General features: G+C 36.9%; 1 protein-coding gene across 1 annotated transcript; it reads left to right on the top strand.

Moving 5' to 3' along the window:
* The first annotated feature begins 606 nt into the window (after nt 1-606).
* LOC132111171 (homeobox protein EMX2) lies at nt 607-5455 on the top strand. Its single transcript, XM_059518331.1, has 3 exons — nt 607-1397; nt 2684-2868; nt 4271-5455. The coding sequence occupies exons 1-3, from the start codon at nt 1007-1009 to the stop codon at nt 4436-4438; spliced, it is 744 nt and encodes a 247-aa protein (XP_059374314.1). The 5' UTR covers nt 607-1006; the 3' UTR covers nt 4439-5455.
* Nucleotides 5456-17055: the final 11600 nt, after the last annotated feature.

Raw genomic sequence — 17055 nt, 5'->3', positions numbered from 1 at the left:
ACCCCGCAAAACAGAGTCCAAAACCCAAGAGATCGCGTTGACAACTGTGTACCTGAACTTTTGAGATGCAGTATGCACATTAGTAACCCATAATGGGATTTAACTCCACTGGTTTAATGAGTAGTTAGAGGGTAATAGACTCTTGTAGTCATACGACAAACAAACAGAGCTGAAAATATTGTCTGTCTAATAAGCCTCATCCTTGTCTCCTGGCCAATAGAGAAAGAGAGTCTCTCATAAACTAATCAAAAACCCATCGGAGAAAATGAAAACGCGGAGAGACAATATAGAGGTGGGCGTTATACAGGCCCACCGAACTACCTGAGTGTAGTAGGCTACATTCAAAAAGTTTGATATGCACAAAGATTGTCATTTGAACTGATAATTTCATGACAGAATTTCATTGATTACAGTCATTTGTTTAAACGACTCTTCATTTCTACTTTTGTAGTCGAGTTGGATACAAATCAGCATGTAAACGCACTGAGGTGCTGGATAACAGCGAGTAAAAGCATCATGTGTGCAACACAAATACATGCTGAAGTACCTCGAGTCTCTCAATGGGATCAGCTGCGTATGTAAATTGCTCCACAGCTCTGTTTCTGGGCGAATCCGTTCCGTTTTGCTTGAATCCGCCTCTCCGCGCTCGTTCGTATTGACGCACTTAAAGACTCTTCCCTCAACCTTAAGGCGAGCGGCAGCGACCAATCACCAAGCCATTACAGGCTTCAGAGGAAACTGTTTATGTGACTCCAGAGCTAATTAGGCTCATGAACTAACAAATCGCTAGCACAACTGGAGAGGAACCGATCACATTCATGGATTGTCTGGAGAAGTTGGCCACCTCTCTGACGATGTGTTGAGCTGTGTGCTTTTAACCATTTTTTTTTTACCTTTTCTTTAGTTGCCGCTAACTTGCTGACAAAACTTTGGTCTTGGGTGTGGAGTATTTTTTTTAGTGCGTGTACCGTTTTCACTTAAACTGGGGAATCTTGACTGGTGAACCATGTTTCAACCCACACCGAAGAGGTGTTTTACCATAGAGTCTTTGGTAGCGAAGGATAATCCTTTGCCAGCGTCGAGATCCGAGGAGCCCATACGACCAGCGGCTCTCAGCTATGCAAACTCAAGCCAGATGAACCCATTTTTAAACGGCTTTCATTCCAGCGGCAGGGGCGTCTACTCAAACCCGGACTTGGTGTTCGCTGAGGCTGTTTCACATCCTCCCAACTCCGCCGTCCCAGTACATTCAGTACCTCCTCCTCACGCTTTGGCTGCTCACCCGCTGTCGTCCTCGCACAGTCCGCACCCTCTTTTCGCAAGCCAGCAAAGGGACCCTTCAACTTTTTATCCATGGTTGATACATAGATATAGATACTTGGGTCACAGATTTCAAGGTAAGATCAAGGAAAATGTTTTATTCATCAGTTATTTTGACCAGTCGTTCAGAGAAAAGAGGGCCAAACGGCCCAAGGACACTGCAGTTTTTCATTGATAATTACCTAGACTAAATGTCACTTTTGTGCTAGATATTAAAATGCTGAAATGAATGCTATCGAAAAAAGTTAATTTTATTGTATCGAAATATAGACTTTTGCTGTGAAGTAGAGTGCTGACATTATAGCCTGCGGTTATCAGTAGGCTACATTTCTGGAAGAAAATAATCTGGCGTTATTCCATGTATATAGCCTACTTTAAACTGGTTTAAAACTCACACGTTAAGTATTTGTATCTTTTATATTTGATGTTTTATAAATTTAAAATAATTATTTTAATAGGTTTAAATATTTATTTAGCGTAAACGGGTTACATCGCCTTTTAAAAGAATTAATAGGCTATGGCCTAATAAAACACATCGATTGTGGTGTAGTAAAATATGTGAAAAACTTTTATAACAAATAATAGGCATTCATATTACCAGGAAAAAAATTAAGGTCAACGAAATAATTTAAGAAAACGGAAGTTTAATTGCCGTTCGATTTTTTTTTTTTATCGTAAATTTCTCGAATTTCGCCTTTATCTGAAAGTGCATTTGCCTGGGTCCATAATGTTAAAAATTGACCTTTCATTTCCCTTAGAAACGAACACTAATATTCATAAGCGTTAAAAAGTTTGATACTATTGTATTATTACATTGTATAGCTAAATGACACAAATGTTACAGAAACAATTTGTGTCTCTTTTTATTTTATTTATTTATTAATTTTTAGTTTTATAATAGGCCTATTCAGTATGGGAAAACATTTGTCATGCCAGTTTCTAAACGAAACACTCGTAATGAAAACTGTTACCAAGGCAAAGATAATTAAAGCTATTGAATTAATTCGAGGACATTTCAGTTGTAAAAAAAAAAAAAAGGAAAATAATGTTGAAGGCATCAGATGTTGAATGATTACATGTAAATTAACCTTATTTTGTCTCACATTTGAATTTGCATCAAAAGTTTAATTAGGCTAGCTAGCTACTGAAAACATTATTGCTGGACTAAAGTAACTTGTTCCAGAGAACATCAAAAAAAAAAAAAATCTTATATAATGTTTTTAAACTTCAGGCCCTATAGCCCGCAATTAATTCGTGAGAACGCATTGACCGTGGTCTAACAATTATGTTCAGAAAGTAGGCCTAGGCCTATACTAATATTATGGTAGACGATGGGTTTTAATGATCGTTATTTTCATTACAGGAAACGAAACGAGTCCTGAAAGCTTCCTATTGCACAATGCACTGGCAAGAAAGCCCAAAAGGATTCGTACAGCTTTTTCTCCATCACAGCTACTACGGCTTGAACATGCTTTCGAAAAAAATCATTACGTAGTCGGTGCGGAACGAAAACAGCTCGCTCACAGCCTTAGCCTCACAGAAACTCAGGTAAGAAGTTGTGTATATTTCTTCAATAATGTTTACAGCCATATAGCCTGTGAATGTGCGCAATGTTTCTATTTATATAATACGGCCTAAATAAATGGCTATAGGCTCGTCCTGTTATGATTAAGCTGTACCTTAAATATTAACATAGCCTATAAGCAATGTTTGCGTAACAAAATGTAGTTTTGAATGATTCAATAAACAATAAAAGCTTTTAAAAGTTAGATTCTTTATGTAGCTAGGCCTAAATATTTTCTAACGTTTAATAGTTTTCTTTAACAGATTTACATATAGGCTGTAGTCGCAATCTATACTGTAAATTTCTTATTTGCACAGATGTGGCAACATTCTGATTTCAAGTTGATCATAACAGAAAATTTTCTTTTGTTTAGCGTTTGGTTTTGTTGGGAATCCCACGCGTAAATGGCTAAAAATTGTTCTAAAAGCGTAATGGTTTGAAGTGGGTTAAATCCACGATTTCCAGTTGACCCCGTTTTTTTGGGGAGGTTGAACTGTTCGGTTTTGGGCAGAGGGCTATTGTGGAAAATGTTTGGCAATTAACCAGTTAACCGTTTTAAACGGACACTTAAAAGAATAAGGGGGAAATCAATGAATTTCCCTAACCATATTTAATATCGTAGCCTATTTGCGCGGATCGTTCAGTAGAAAGAAATGAACTACGAGCCTCTTCAGTGCTTCAATTAGCTCCCTGAAAGCACATTAAAATGTGCCTCACTTGCCAAGTTGTCAGCTGTGATCGTTACGGACGATATGAATGATAAAGGTGATGAATTACGCTGAAGACTGGACTTTACCGATGTGTGCTAATAGGAGAGGTTATATATACGGGGATGTAATAATGAGGAAGTGAATTGTAAATATAGCCTACCAGTTAACATAGGCTACTGATCCGTGACAATAAGCGACAATGTCAGTGAAGTTACACTGTTATAACACTGCTTCTATTGTAGTGAGTTAATGTCTGCTCAACAGTTCAGTTTGAGTTTGACGCAGCAGCAGGGCTTGGTGATGATGCAACCTGTCGTTCGTAAACAGGTCAGGTGCACTTTAAAAGGAAAGCCACGCCAGCAGTCTTCTCTTCCCCAATTTCATCCTCACTTATCAGTAATAAGCTATGTATTTAATACCTCATTTAAATTCTCTGTTGTTTTAATTTATTCAGGCCGAAGACACCAAATGAAAGTCGAGCAGTAGTCTCGGGACTAGATTGACTGTGAGATACCTGGCGGTTCTTTGTCCGTCTAGCCATTTATTCTTAAGGCCCGTTAGTGATAGCCTACCTTCCGTTTGGCCAACTCTTTTTGTTTAATTGTTTTATTCCGATGCCAGTGAAAAGCATTTGCGAATTTTACGATGATTATTTTAATTTTTTTTATCACCACAGGTAAAAGTTTGGTTTCAGAATAGAAGGACGAAGTTCAAGCGTCAGAAACTGGAGGAGGAAGGTTCGGATTCACAACAGAAAAAGAAAGGAACTCATCACATAAACCGATGGAGAATGGCCACAAAACAAGGAAGCCCTGAGGAAATTGACGTCACCTCAGACGATTAAAAGACTTAAACTGTTTGAACCCAGGACAGCGGCGTGGCTCGAAGGATGTCACGGATAAGGATGCTGTGTACTGACAGAGGGAGTGGGTATCACATTTTGATTCTTCGAGATCGGCAGCTTGAGGGTGAGAGATCCTGTTGGTGGCACTGCTGTCACTACAAGGGAACTGTCAATAATTTTCACGTTGCCAAGGCAAGGTGATTGACAGGTATTACACGCAGGCCACCCCCGCCCCCCATCACCACACTACCCGCATCACCACTATCACAAAACATAGCTCAAATGCGCATAGGACATTTGCACTTCTGAGGGATTTTTCTTCCCGTTTTATTTTTTTCAATACGTGAACCTTCCACATCAAGATACCAAAATATACAGCTGTTTTTTGTAAAACTTGAATTGCATGGTAGAGCAAATATTTTTTTGTAGGTTAATTAATTAATTTGACCTTTGTTTTCAGAGTAAATTTGTTTTGATGCTATTTTTAATCTGAGAAAAGAAATGTGTGCTTCTTCCCCTTTTTGTTTTACAACAGTGTGCTGTCTTTGAATTTATGATTCTCGTGTTAAAGTGATTGTGAAAACAATATGAAGTAGCAGTGCTGCGTTATAGTGTTTTTCAGAAGGAAAACAAATTTTAAACCAGACTATAAAAGCTTTATTGAAGTTTACCACACACAGTAATTCTAATAAAAAAAATTCTCCATGACATTCCTTAAAAATGAAGCTTTACCATGAATCCGCAATCTTGGTGTGAATATGTGATCGGGACTCGCCCCTCTTCGAAGGATTAATGCAAGAATTGCCGGCCGCCTAGGCAACAAAACTTCAAGCACTGAGCGTATTCCATGTATAGAGATACTAAAAGCTAATGTTTATGTTAAATCGTCTTTTACAAGAATGTAAATAATTTTGTGTTTGTGTTAAGTTTGCTACAATTTTAACACAAAGTATACTTCCAAGAAGTATGTAATTGTCAATATTTTGTCAATAAAGTTTTATCAATATGTTGCTCAGAATAAAATCATAGCCTTTTTGTTTTGAAACTTTTCACCGGTAGCCTATAGTAAATGGTTTAGGATGCATCCTGTTTTTAGAAAATCATTATTGGACAGTTGTATGGATTGCACTGGTAGTTGTCTTCTTTTGATTCGGTCCCTTGGTGTCATTGTCCTTTAGGAAAAACAGGCGAGGTATGGTAATTATCACTATTTTATCAATGGAATATTCTTCCAGCTGTCTAATTAATATGAGCGTATAAAGCATGTAGCCTAACGGGGAAATGGACTGGTTAAAATGTAACACAAATAGAATGCTTACAACGGTCTTGAGCTCGATTTTTCCACAGCGAAGTCCTTGTTTTTTTCTTGCCTCATTTGCCGCTCAGTCTGACATAGACTGGCATTGACCAGTTTTATTCCATTGCTAGAAGTGCAGCGTCTGGTCTGTTCAGGCTACAAAGAGTCCTGCGAGCTTTTGTGAAAGTGCAAATCAGTTTAGGCAATTATCATACGAGTAATATGTGGGGGAAAGGGGATGCATTGCCCAGTGGTCCACTTTAATCTGTTAATCCGTGGATCCAAGGGGGCCTGGTTGGACATAATTTGGTACAATCTGACTACCTCTCACAACGCGATAAGAGAAGGCTTGCAATGTGCCGCAAAATAGGAGCTTTGTTTAAAATCTTGTCGACAGCAACGACTGGGATGTATTTAGCCTTCCTTCTCAGTTCTTGCTTTTTATTATATTAATAACAGGCTGTAGAATGCAAATATGAATTTTATATTTGTAGGCTATGTAAAAGACGTCAATTCATCTATTAACTTGTATTTGATATCCATTTAAAAAGCACGTTATCCCCAAATAATCGTCGTTCTAAATAAAATTGCATGAAATAAGATAGCTATTATTTTATTTAGCAAACGTGAAATTTTTTTTTCCCGAGATCCCAGGAAATACCATTGATGAGCGTTTTCGTGTTGTCCCCAAAACTTTTAATCGTAGTTTGATAAAGGTTAAAAATTTCTTTGGGCTACACATACTAGGCTATGCAAGGGGATTTTTGAACAGTCGTTGGACTATAAAGGTAATAAAAAAATCAGCGGAGAACACTATTAGCTTTGAAAACCCCCTAAAAGCTTTATTACAAACCCAGCTTTGAAATAGAGGGATTAGAAGGCTGAAAGGGTCCCACAATAGTTAGAAGAAAAGGTTTCATGCTAATGAGGTTAATGCCCTTTGTATCTCCGGACTCCACAACTTCATTATTCCTATCTCGGGCAACACCGAGCGGCTCAGAGCCCACAATCCACTCGAGCTGTTCCCTACCCTGCCTAAAGAAGGATTTGATAGCAGCCCTGTTCAAACTAGATAATTATATCTTTTCAAGTTGGAATTAAGATAAAGAAAGTGCAGTGAAGGCGGTGAGCCTTGATCCGCTGCAAACAAATTTGGCGCACTTTCTCCTCCGTTGTGCCTCAAAAGACAGGACACCCCCTCATTACCGCTCGCTCTCTTTTATTAATTTTACATTGCTGATTTAAATGCGCCTGATGTTTTGCATGTAAAGCTGGACAATTAGCTGAATTTAAAGAAAATAAATTAGGCTATATTTCGTCAAATAGCTAATCCAGGGTTAGAAACTTTAAAGTATTTGTTAACGTTAGCCTATGTGAGTTGAGAAGATTATTAAATTAATTTTAAAGAACCCGAGTGTGCCAAATAAAGAGCAAACATGCAAGGGCATTAGAGAACCGAAGGCTAGCCTACTTAATATAGGCCAATTCGATTCTAGCCTATACATTAGCCTATGTGACAAATATTTTAAATTAAAATTAAAATAAACTCTTGTGTTTAAATTATTTAAATATTTTCGAGAGATACAATCTCTACCCACAACAACAACAAAATACATAAATAAATAAATAATTCGAAAACAGTGAGCGGTGGACTATGACTTCGACCTTGTATAGGTTAGGTCTATTGATAGATTTACTTTTGTAAACAAGCAAGGGCCATGGGACTCGATTGAGAACCTTCTGACCCGCTTAGGTTACCTCGTGCTGCGATAACTTGTTTCAGAAGCAACATTAACTTAAACATTCAACAACGCCACGCTTATGCAAAAGTCAAACGATCAATCACAGAGGACCATTGCCATGATTCATCATACAGTGCAGGGGGAAAAAAAGTTGGTGTAGCTTCCAAATGCTTGCAGTGGTTTCTGAAATTGAGGTCTGGGTTTTAAACCCAGGTGAAAAAACCTGCACCATAGCTTACGAGTGATGTTAAATAATTACCCGTCATTTAAAACAGCCTCCTATCAAATAACCCCAATGACCCAAAACCTCTAATCTGCAATTACTAGCTTTAATTACGTCCGCTGATCCTACTTAAAGGGAGTTTTACAGTAGACTACGCTGGACGGTCTGGACTCGTGTGCAAAATAAACTTAGGCCTGTGCCTTGATTAAAAATAGCTTATACACTACCTGCATTATAGCAACGCATTGCACCGTGTGTATGTAGGCTAGCTAAGATTAGGCTACTCTTATTTCAAAAAAAAAAAAGTGTGATGCAGATTATTATGCACACTGTCCTCCGTTATAGTTCCACTTCAATTTATTGACAGTTGGCAGAAACATATAGATGTCTTTTGATCGGATGTCCTGCACGATCCGAAATTATCTGCAGGCTTCTGCTTTATGCTCTTATTTCCAGAGTGCCGCGTTCCATGCAACTGACCACTGAAGCTGGTTTGAGATAATATTTATAGCCAGAACTGGAATGTGACGGCACGACAAACACAATCTATCCAGTTTCACAAATTACTTTTGAAACTGATCCTTGTAATGGGAGAATGAACCCCCCTCACAATTCCCGCGGCCTTGCCATAAGGTACAGCGATAAATATACAAGACTAATGAGCAATTACAAAATAATCACCCTTCCAATAGTTTACGTTACAAATTTAATATCATCATCTTAGATTCTCTTTTTATTATTAACGAAGGAAAGCCCTGAGAGTTTCCATTCTTAAATTTATGCAAGTCTGTCACAACATCTTAGGCCTATGGCACACAACATAGTGCGACAGCAATATTATGGTACTTGACTTTTGTAGTCTTGGTCAAGTGCATTGTATTGTAGATAGCTGACAAACCATGTAACTCTGCTTGAAGCCCCCCAACTCCACCCAGCCCCTTCACTAAACACAAATTGCATGAACAACTTTCCACTGTATGTCCAAAAATGTCTACTTGACACCAATAATAAATAGCGTGAAATATCTTCATACATTAAAACCATATGGAATATAATAAAGACATAGTTTGAAATTTCGTTTGTTTGTTTGTTTCAGAAATATTTTCAGAGACTGAGTAAGAAATACAGCATAGCTCAACAGCATGGAGATGCAGGCAACAAAATCTATCGGGATAGCACGCATGGGCATTTTAAGGGACACTGCAGTTATTTCTAATGCTGTTTTGGTTGACAATTTAACAGATCCAATGCATTTATATTTGCGATCATCAACGTGCAATATGTGGCTGTCACGATACAGACTATACTGGAGCAGATTTGCAGGAAGAAGAGGATGAGGATGAAGACTAAGAGCAAGTGGGAAATCTCTCTCAAATGTATTTTGATAAATTGGTCAAATCAAATTGAAGGGTAAATTCTTGTGAAATCAAAATTCTTATCAAAGTAGACCTATAAAGTTAAGCCTCATCGAATTGCATTTTGACCTATCAAGTGCCATCCACAGACTGCGGAAAATCGTTTTAAAAGGGACTCTTGCCAGCACGTTTTATATTACTGCGAAATTCATGTAGCATATAAAAAGTGTTTTTAATGTTCAGTGGCTGTGCAGTAAATAAATTAAGTTCACCCAACCGACTTCAATGCTTTTCTATTTAATTTACGAAAGTTTTTATTTAAACTAATTTTGTTGATTACTGATTTGGTAAAAGTTATATGGAACAAGTGCAACTAGCGTTCTACCTTTCGACTACTAGAATAACATCAATAGCCAATCAATAATCCCAATAATTCCGTTAGGCTATAGGCTACTGCTTATTATTACACCGCAACCCCTTGATGATATAACGGACAGAAATCACTATCATTAACTAAAATCTATAACTTTAGTTTTAAAATTAACAATCTCTCCATCTACGCAACAATCTATGTATAGATCTAACAGACATCTCACCTCTACATATTTTCGATGTCTGAAGACACAGACGGAGACAGAGCGAGCGAGAGAGAAAGTGTGTGTGTGTGAGAGAGAGACGCACGCACATACAGACCACAAATATTATAGGCCTAGAAACAGTCATGTAGCCCTTAAGCCTATAAGGAATTTTAACATTACTGAAATTGCACAGTGTAAATCGGTCGGCTTGCTGCCTGCATTAGCCTGGTCAGCTTGATGGTCTGGTCTCAGTAAATTACAACGAAATTCACACTGGACTTCCCAGGTGCACTGCTTTAATAATTGTATATTTGAATGCAACACACGACTTTTGAAAGTATCACATTAGTGCTGTGGTCATTACAGCTTTTGTAATGTTGCATGTTTCATAAATGATGTTTGAGCCTTTTATAACTATCTTAAACTGAAAAGTCATATAAGACGACTGTTTCAAGTGCAAGTGCAAAGCGTATTTCTTATGGTTTCAAAAATTAAAGTTTTTTTTAACAATTGCTATTATTATTATTATTATTATTATTATATTTTTATTTTATTATTTATTATTATTATTGTTATTATTTTCTCGAAAATATTGCCAAATGACATTCACTTTAAAAGTAGCCTACTAATGTATTCCTCATGGCTGGACTGTACACCTGATAAAATATCTCTGGGGCCTCGCTGTTTGGAAAATCCTCGATTGGTTCCCTAAATAAAATAAACAATGGCTTCACTAAATATATCACATGTGTTGCCTTATTGATTCGCCTCCTCTACTTCCCTTGTGGTCATTCCTCTCATATGTTGCTTAAGTTGATATGCTTTCTTTCTAACACTAGTTCATTGAGTGTGTGTTTTGAAAGACATCACTACAGCAGCAAGCCTTGATTTAGACAACACACTTGAAATTGCATATATACAAGCCTTTCAGCCTGTAAAGTCTTGACTATTTTAAGGAACACACACACACACACACACACACACGCACGCACGCACGCACGCACACACACACACACACACACACACACACACACACACACACACTATGGTCTGGGATTCTCAGACTCATTTCATTTTTATTTTTTTTGACTTATGTCAATCCTTTGACATGCAGACAGAAAACACTAAACCACTTGACATAACTCACTGTCAGTGTCAAACTCTGAAAGTCAAAGACTTTATTCCTGATTCAAATTTGCAAACCAGTCCCATATTGGTGTGTTGCCTAGACTGAAACATTGTCCAACAGTTGCAGCACCAAAAAGAAGAAGAAAAAAGTTCTTAAAGGGAAAAAAATTCTAATGATCCATGTTTAGCAAATGGAATTTAGTGGGAAAGTATGGAGCAGACAGGAGGAGGGTAGTGTGTATAACGAGACTGAAAAGTTTGGTTTGAGCACTTTCTTATTTAAGAATTACTCCAGTTTTGGTTTATTTATTTATTATTTATATTTTTTAAATGGAATATATAACAGAACTAATAACTGTTCCTGTACAGTTTGTAATTGCAGTGAAAAAAAAAGAAAATAAAAAACACACAGATCCACACTTTCAACATTATGAATTTTGAAATCACACACCGTTTTAGGAATGGTCACTGTTTCCATCAACAGTACACTCTGAGAAGAGCACAAACTGAAAAAAAGAAAGAATGATGTCACTGGACTGAAGTACTTGGGGTTAATAAAGCATTAAGATAATATACTTTTCTTTGTATTCTTTTCTAAATAAAATTCACTCTCAACTATTATCATATAAATTATTCACATATTAAAAAAAATCAGATCAGAAATCAGAATTACCTTTATTGGCCAAGTGTGTGCAAACACACACACACACACACACACACACACACACACACACACACACACACACACACACACACACACACACACATATATATATATTAGGAGCTTGTGGTACATATATACACACATACATGTACAATGACATGAGAACAAAAGAGCAATTAAATAAGACTGTAAACTGTAATTTAGGCAAGTTGACAGAATTTTGATTAAATTACACTGTATTTAAAAAATATGATTATTATATAAAATATTGAATAAAACTACAATAAAAAGACCCAATTAATACGTTTAGAACTAAGTGCATTGGAGCTTTTTATAGTTTTACGTTTTGTGTTCACTTCAGGTTGCTTTTTGAGTGAGAGAAAAGAGTAAAGCAGACCACTTCACACGTGAAAGGTGGTGTGTTCATGTGTGTGCGTGTGAGAAGCTCTCTCTTTCTCCTGCCCAGACACTTGCTGTCCTTTTAGGGACTCCAGAGGCTAGTTAAAAGGTGTCTGATTCTCACCATGAATATAATTAGATCCTTGACTCAGGTCTTAACATTTCCTTGAAGAGAGGAAAGAGTGTGAGCGAGAGAGAGAGAGAGAGAGAGAGAGAGAGAGAGAGAGAGAGGAAAAAGAATTGTTCAGAAAGGGGAGGAAAGGTGCTAAAACAGCAACTCGTTTCTCCCTTCTACGAGCCTCCACCCCCATCCTATACCGGCCCCTACCGAAGAAAAACAAAGACCAGCAAGCTAATGAAGTTGGTAATTAAGAGGCTTCTGTCAGGCACAATGGGTAATTAGGAACTTGCCTCCCTTGGGTGTTAGTGGTCCAGTCTCATCAGGGCTACGGCCTGCGGTCTGATCAGGGACACTGGGCTCTCAGACCCTTCAGAAAAATGGAGAGAAATGCTAATATTCACCTCAGTTTGACCTGAATCTGTTATATCCCCTTGTCTGCTATTCAGCAGTTTTTCCCACATTTTGAATCCCAGTTAGTCGAGATGTAAACTTGTTGGCGGGCAAATAGAGGAAGCTGTGTAAAAGAAAAGGTGTGGTTCAGTCAGATCTGTTCAATGTCTCTATTTACACATGAGATGTATCTTGATGGTGAAAAATCCCCATAGTGCCTGATTATACTTCAGTAAGAGATCTACAATAACACTACTATACAGGTTACTGTTTTCTTACCCAAATGGTGAAGAATATAAACTATCATTTTACCATTTAACACAGAAATCGCACACTGAACAAGCTGTGATATTGTGTTGATGCATCTGCAATGTGAACCTTCCCATGTTAATGGCTTAGCCGTAGTGAAGCATCTTTTAAGCAACCCGGCCCACTCAGCATTCTGCGGGAACAGAGCTTTGCTCTAATTAGCACATTTACTTTAGATTGCTTGACTGTAATGCGGATAGAGAAAGTTCACTTGGCCTCAATTAAGCATATTTATCTCTGATTATCTGTCGGCAAGATTTCTGCCTGGGCAAAGAGATTATTTGAAAGAGGTGGTGATATGCTGGAAGGATGAAATATTCTGAAGGCGTGATGTCTTTCAGAATAGAAAAAGGAAATTAAAGATTTAGAAATTGAATCAGCTAAAAGAAGAGTTTAAATTAAAGCTAATTAGTGGGTTCCAGACTCTGATGTGTACACTGACACATACATTTTTAAAATAATATATATAAATAATAGATGGAAGGTACTTTAATATATATTAATCTAAACAGAGCATAAGTACTAGAAAACGCTCTCAATTTATTGACTAGAATTAATATATAATTAAAGAACAGATGGCTTGCATTTTAATGCATATACACTGCCATTCAAAAGTTTGGGAGCAGTCAGACCTGTACTGTTTTTAAAAAAGGTCTCTTATGTTCATCAAGGCTGCATTTATTTGATCAAAAATACAGATAGAAAAATGTAATAAAAATTAACAACAAAAACAACAATAAAAAAGAACGTAATCTTGCAAAATGTTATTACAATATATAATAATGGTTTCTTTTTTAATATCCTTTAAAATTACTTTAAAATTACCCCAATATATTGTTTTTCAGGATTCTTTGATGAATAAAAAGGACCACCATTTATTCAAAATTTAAATATTTTCTTACAATATAAGTCTTTGTTATGACTTCTTAACAATTTAACACAAATAAAGAATAAAAAACGACTGACCCCGAACTTTTGAATGGTAGTATATATTGTTAGAAAATATTTATGTTTTAAAGAAATGTTCTTCTTTTAAACTTTTTATTTATAAAAGTATCCTGAAAAAAGTATCCAAAAAAATGTGAATCACATCAGTTTCCAGCGCGGATAATAAATCAGCATATTAGAATGATTTCTGAAGGATCATGTGACATTGAAGGTTGGAGTAATGATGCTGAAAATTCAGCATTGCGTCACAGGAATAAATGAGATTTTAATGAATATTAAAATAGACATTTTTTATTTTACATAATAATATTTCACAGTATTAAAATTTCACTGTATTTTTGATCAAATAAATGCAGCCTCGATGAGCATAAGAAACTCCTTTAAAAAACATAAAAAATCGTTCTGATCCTAAACTTTTGACCAGTAGTGTATATTAATCCAAAAAGAGCATAAATAGTAGAGAATGCCAGGAAATTAATGACCGTAATTAATATATACATGAAAAAAAATATTTTGCTCATAAGTTGCTCAATGGCCCATTGAGCAAATTTGTATTCCTGTGTCTTACTATGGTGCTCACTTTTCAAAAGCTAGATATGCCACACCTGCTCCACCGATGTGTTATTTGCTACTAAAGGGTGTGCGGCGGTCATATGGCAAAGCTTTTACCACCTGAGGCATAAAGCAATGGTGAAAAACATATGTGACATGGGTTGCAGGATAGTGCTACAATCTCCTGATTAATCTAGGCTCTAAATAGGTGAGAACAACAAATTCACTTATGCAGTTTTAACTAATGAGCAGGCTAACAGTGACAAATGGCTCATGTTAATTTGAGTTAAAAGTTCTTATCTTGAGTGTTAAACCTGCATCTTTTTTTGTTTGATGCTCAAGTTAACCTGGTCATCAGTTATGGTGCTGATATATATATATATATATATATATATATATATGTATATGTATATATATATATATATATATATATATATATATATATATATATATATATACATATATATATATATATATTTTTTTTTTTCTCACTCCAAACTTTAGCTAACCTCATTACATCGAGACAAGCCAGGTAATAACACAGCTTTCATCTTTGTCAAAGCTCACCACTTAAACCAGGATGGCTAAACCAAAGTCTCTCCAAAAGATACAGTGTCAACGGGATTCTGATCGGCTGCCTCCTTTGATCCAGTCATGCACTTTCGCATTCCTGAAAACCGTTTACACTGTTTAGACGGGAAGTGTCTTGCTGCAGGGCACAACACCTGTGGTTTGAACCTGTGACCTCTCATTTAAGTGCGGCTGCCGAAGTTCCCTTTGCCTCCCGGTCAGCGCAGGGATCAGCATGGACAGACAGCTGCATATCTCCTCATATCCTGTTAGGATCCCTGTCATCTTGAACGGTGTATCCAGCCCTGAAGATCACCTGTCACCTGTGCTCAGGTAAAAGCAGTTAAAGCTCTCAGCAGTCTCATAACCTTATATACCCATACAAGATAACAAAATAATTTGGAAATAGACCACTAAATTACATGACTACATAAAATAAAATAATCCGTGTGCTCAGCTTTATTCAATGTGCAGCCTGACCGAACTTTTCAGTTTATATATTCTTTGAGTATAATAAAAGTAACCCTATTTGGATTAGTGTCTGTTATAGAGGGCTCCAGCTTTAAATACCCCCCAGAGGACTTAGTGATAAATGGATAGAAATAAAGGTGGAATTATGGTTGTGTTGCACAAATGGAAACATCTGTTTTCTACTAATAAACAGTTATACAAACACTATGACGGTTTCTTGACATTTTTATGAAAAAAGTGCATGGCAGGATACACACAATAGCTATGTTAAGAAGAGAATGGCTGTTTCTCAATATGCATTCTTAAGTGATCTTGAGTAAGATCTAGTTGGATCTGATGATCCATCATTAACCATCGAAGTTCAACTCCAATACTCAATAACGAAAGTACAGAGGATGCATGTGTTTGCTCAGATGTGTTCTTGATATCGAGGATGCATCGAATGCAGACTTGAGAGACTGCAAGCTCGTAAATATGCGAAGGCTCTTGAAAGTAAATTTTGTCATTTTGTTTTGCATAATTTTCATAAAGTGATAAAGACCTGGAAAAAAGCCTGTCATACTTTTTATTGGTATATTTTTTAAACATTGAGCATTTTAACACAGGTAACATTATACATGCCTAAGTCTAATAATTTTCACGAATACATGCGTTAAAATAAAAAAGAATTAACATGAAATAACATGAAACTATTGTCTAATAATGTTTTAAAATTGAATTTATTTGTTTGTGATGTTATGTGATATTTATTGTGTACTGTGCTCTACTGTCTCGCTCCTTACAACGTGCGGAGATTGTCAGTTGAGCAGCAAGATCACAGCTCATCTCAGTTCTCACAAAGACGTGTTCTGTGTTCTCGCGTCCTTCCGAGCAAGACCATTCTCCATGAGAACTCAAAACCATTCTTTGTGTTCTTGGAATTGAGAAACGGCCAATGTGTGGAACAGGCAACTCATGTTATTTTATTTCGTGATTTACAACATATTATTTGTGTCCACGTGGACACAGGCAAATGTTAGAATAAAGATCATGGCTTGCTGGACTTGACTCTTATATGACAGATTAAAAAGTGAGCCAGTGTGTTGGGAAGGCTTGACACCTTTCTCAGCAGGTGCTTGACAGATCTCTGAGCTGGGCTTTAACAGATGCCTCAAGCACCCTCTAACTTCCTCCTTTCGGATAACTCTGTGTCCAAAATTGCTTTGAGTGAGAGAGTGAGAGCATTGGTTTCGTGGGGGTTCATCCCTCATCGTCCGGCCTCGACCCTGCACCTCTCAGCGCCACAGGCAGGGGGGAAGATAAAGAGTCCCGGCCTGCCTGGCTGTAGGAATCCTAAATATTAGTGGCAGTAAATCAGGCCTCTATGGCCCTATGGGTAGCTATTATCTTTTTTTCATTAATAAATCCCTCTTCATCACTGATAAGCTGGTTTCCCTCCCTAACTTTGGAGAAAAAGAAAAAAGAGGTGTTTTTAACGAGGAGGGAGGAGGAGAAGAGACAGAGGAGGGCTGGGTGAATTGGTGTTGTTGAGCTAGTTGGTGAGGATCGGGGTTTGTTTAATATTTGAGCCCCATTAGTTAAGTTTCAGTGCAATATCAGTAAAGCTAAATTACATGTATGGTTCTCAGATAATTTTTATTTATTTTTTTTAAGTAATTTATTCAAAAGTACATTAAAATGCGATTCACACACGTCATAATTAAGAAATAATTAAATCCCTGAAAATGTATAGTCTTCTATTATTATTTTTGTGAAAAAAAAGGCTTTGTCTGCAAAATCACACTTTCAAAAATGTGAAGCCAGCAACATGCAAAAAATAACTAAAACGAACAAACAAAAAGGAAATGATGTCATAGGACCCCTGAAGACC

The sequence above is a fragment of the Carassius carassius genome, chromosome 30 (genome assembly GCF_963082965.1).
Source record: "Carassius carassius chromosome 30, fCarCar2.1, whole genome shotgun sequence".
NCBI lineage: Eukaryota > Metazoa > Chordata > Actinopteri > Cypriniformes > Cyprinidae > Carassius > Carassius carassius.
This window is presented reverse-complemented; position numbering and strand designations above follow the sequence as displayed.

Excerpts from the sequence above, each read along its gene's own strand:
- LOC132111171 (XM_059518331.1), top strand. The coding sequence starts at position 1,007 with ATGTTTCAACCCACACCGAAGAGGTGTTTTACCATAGAGTCTTTGGTA. Across the intron at positions 1,398-2,683 it reads CTTGGGTCACAGATTTCAAG|GAAACGAAACGAGTCCTGAA; the intron begins GTAAGATCAAGG and ends TTTTCATTACAG. Across the intron at positions 2,869-4,270 it reads TTAGCCTCACAGAAACTCAG|GTAAAAGTTTGGTTTCAGAA; the intron begins GTAAGAAGTTGT and ends TTATCACCACAG.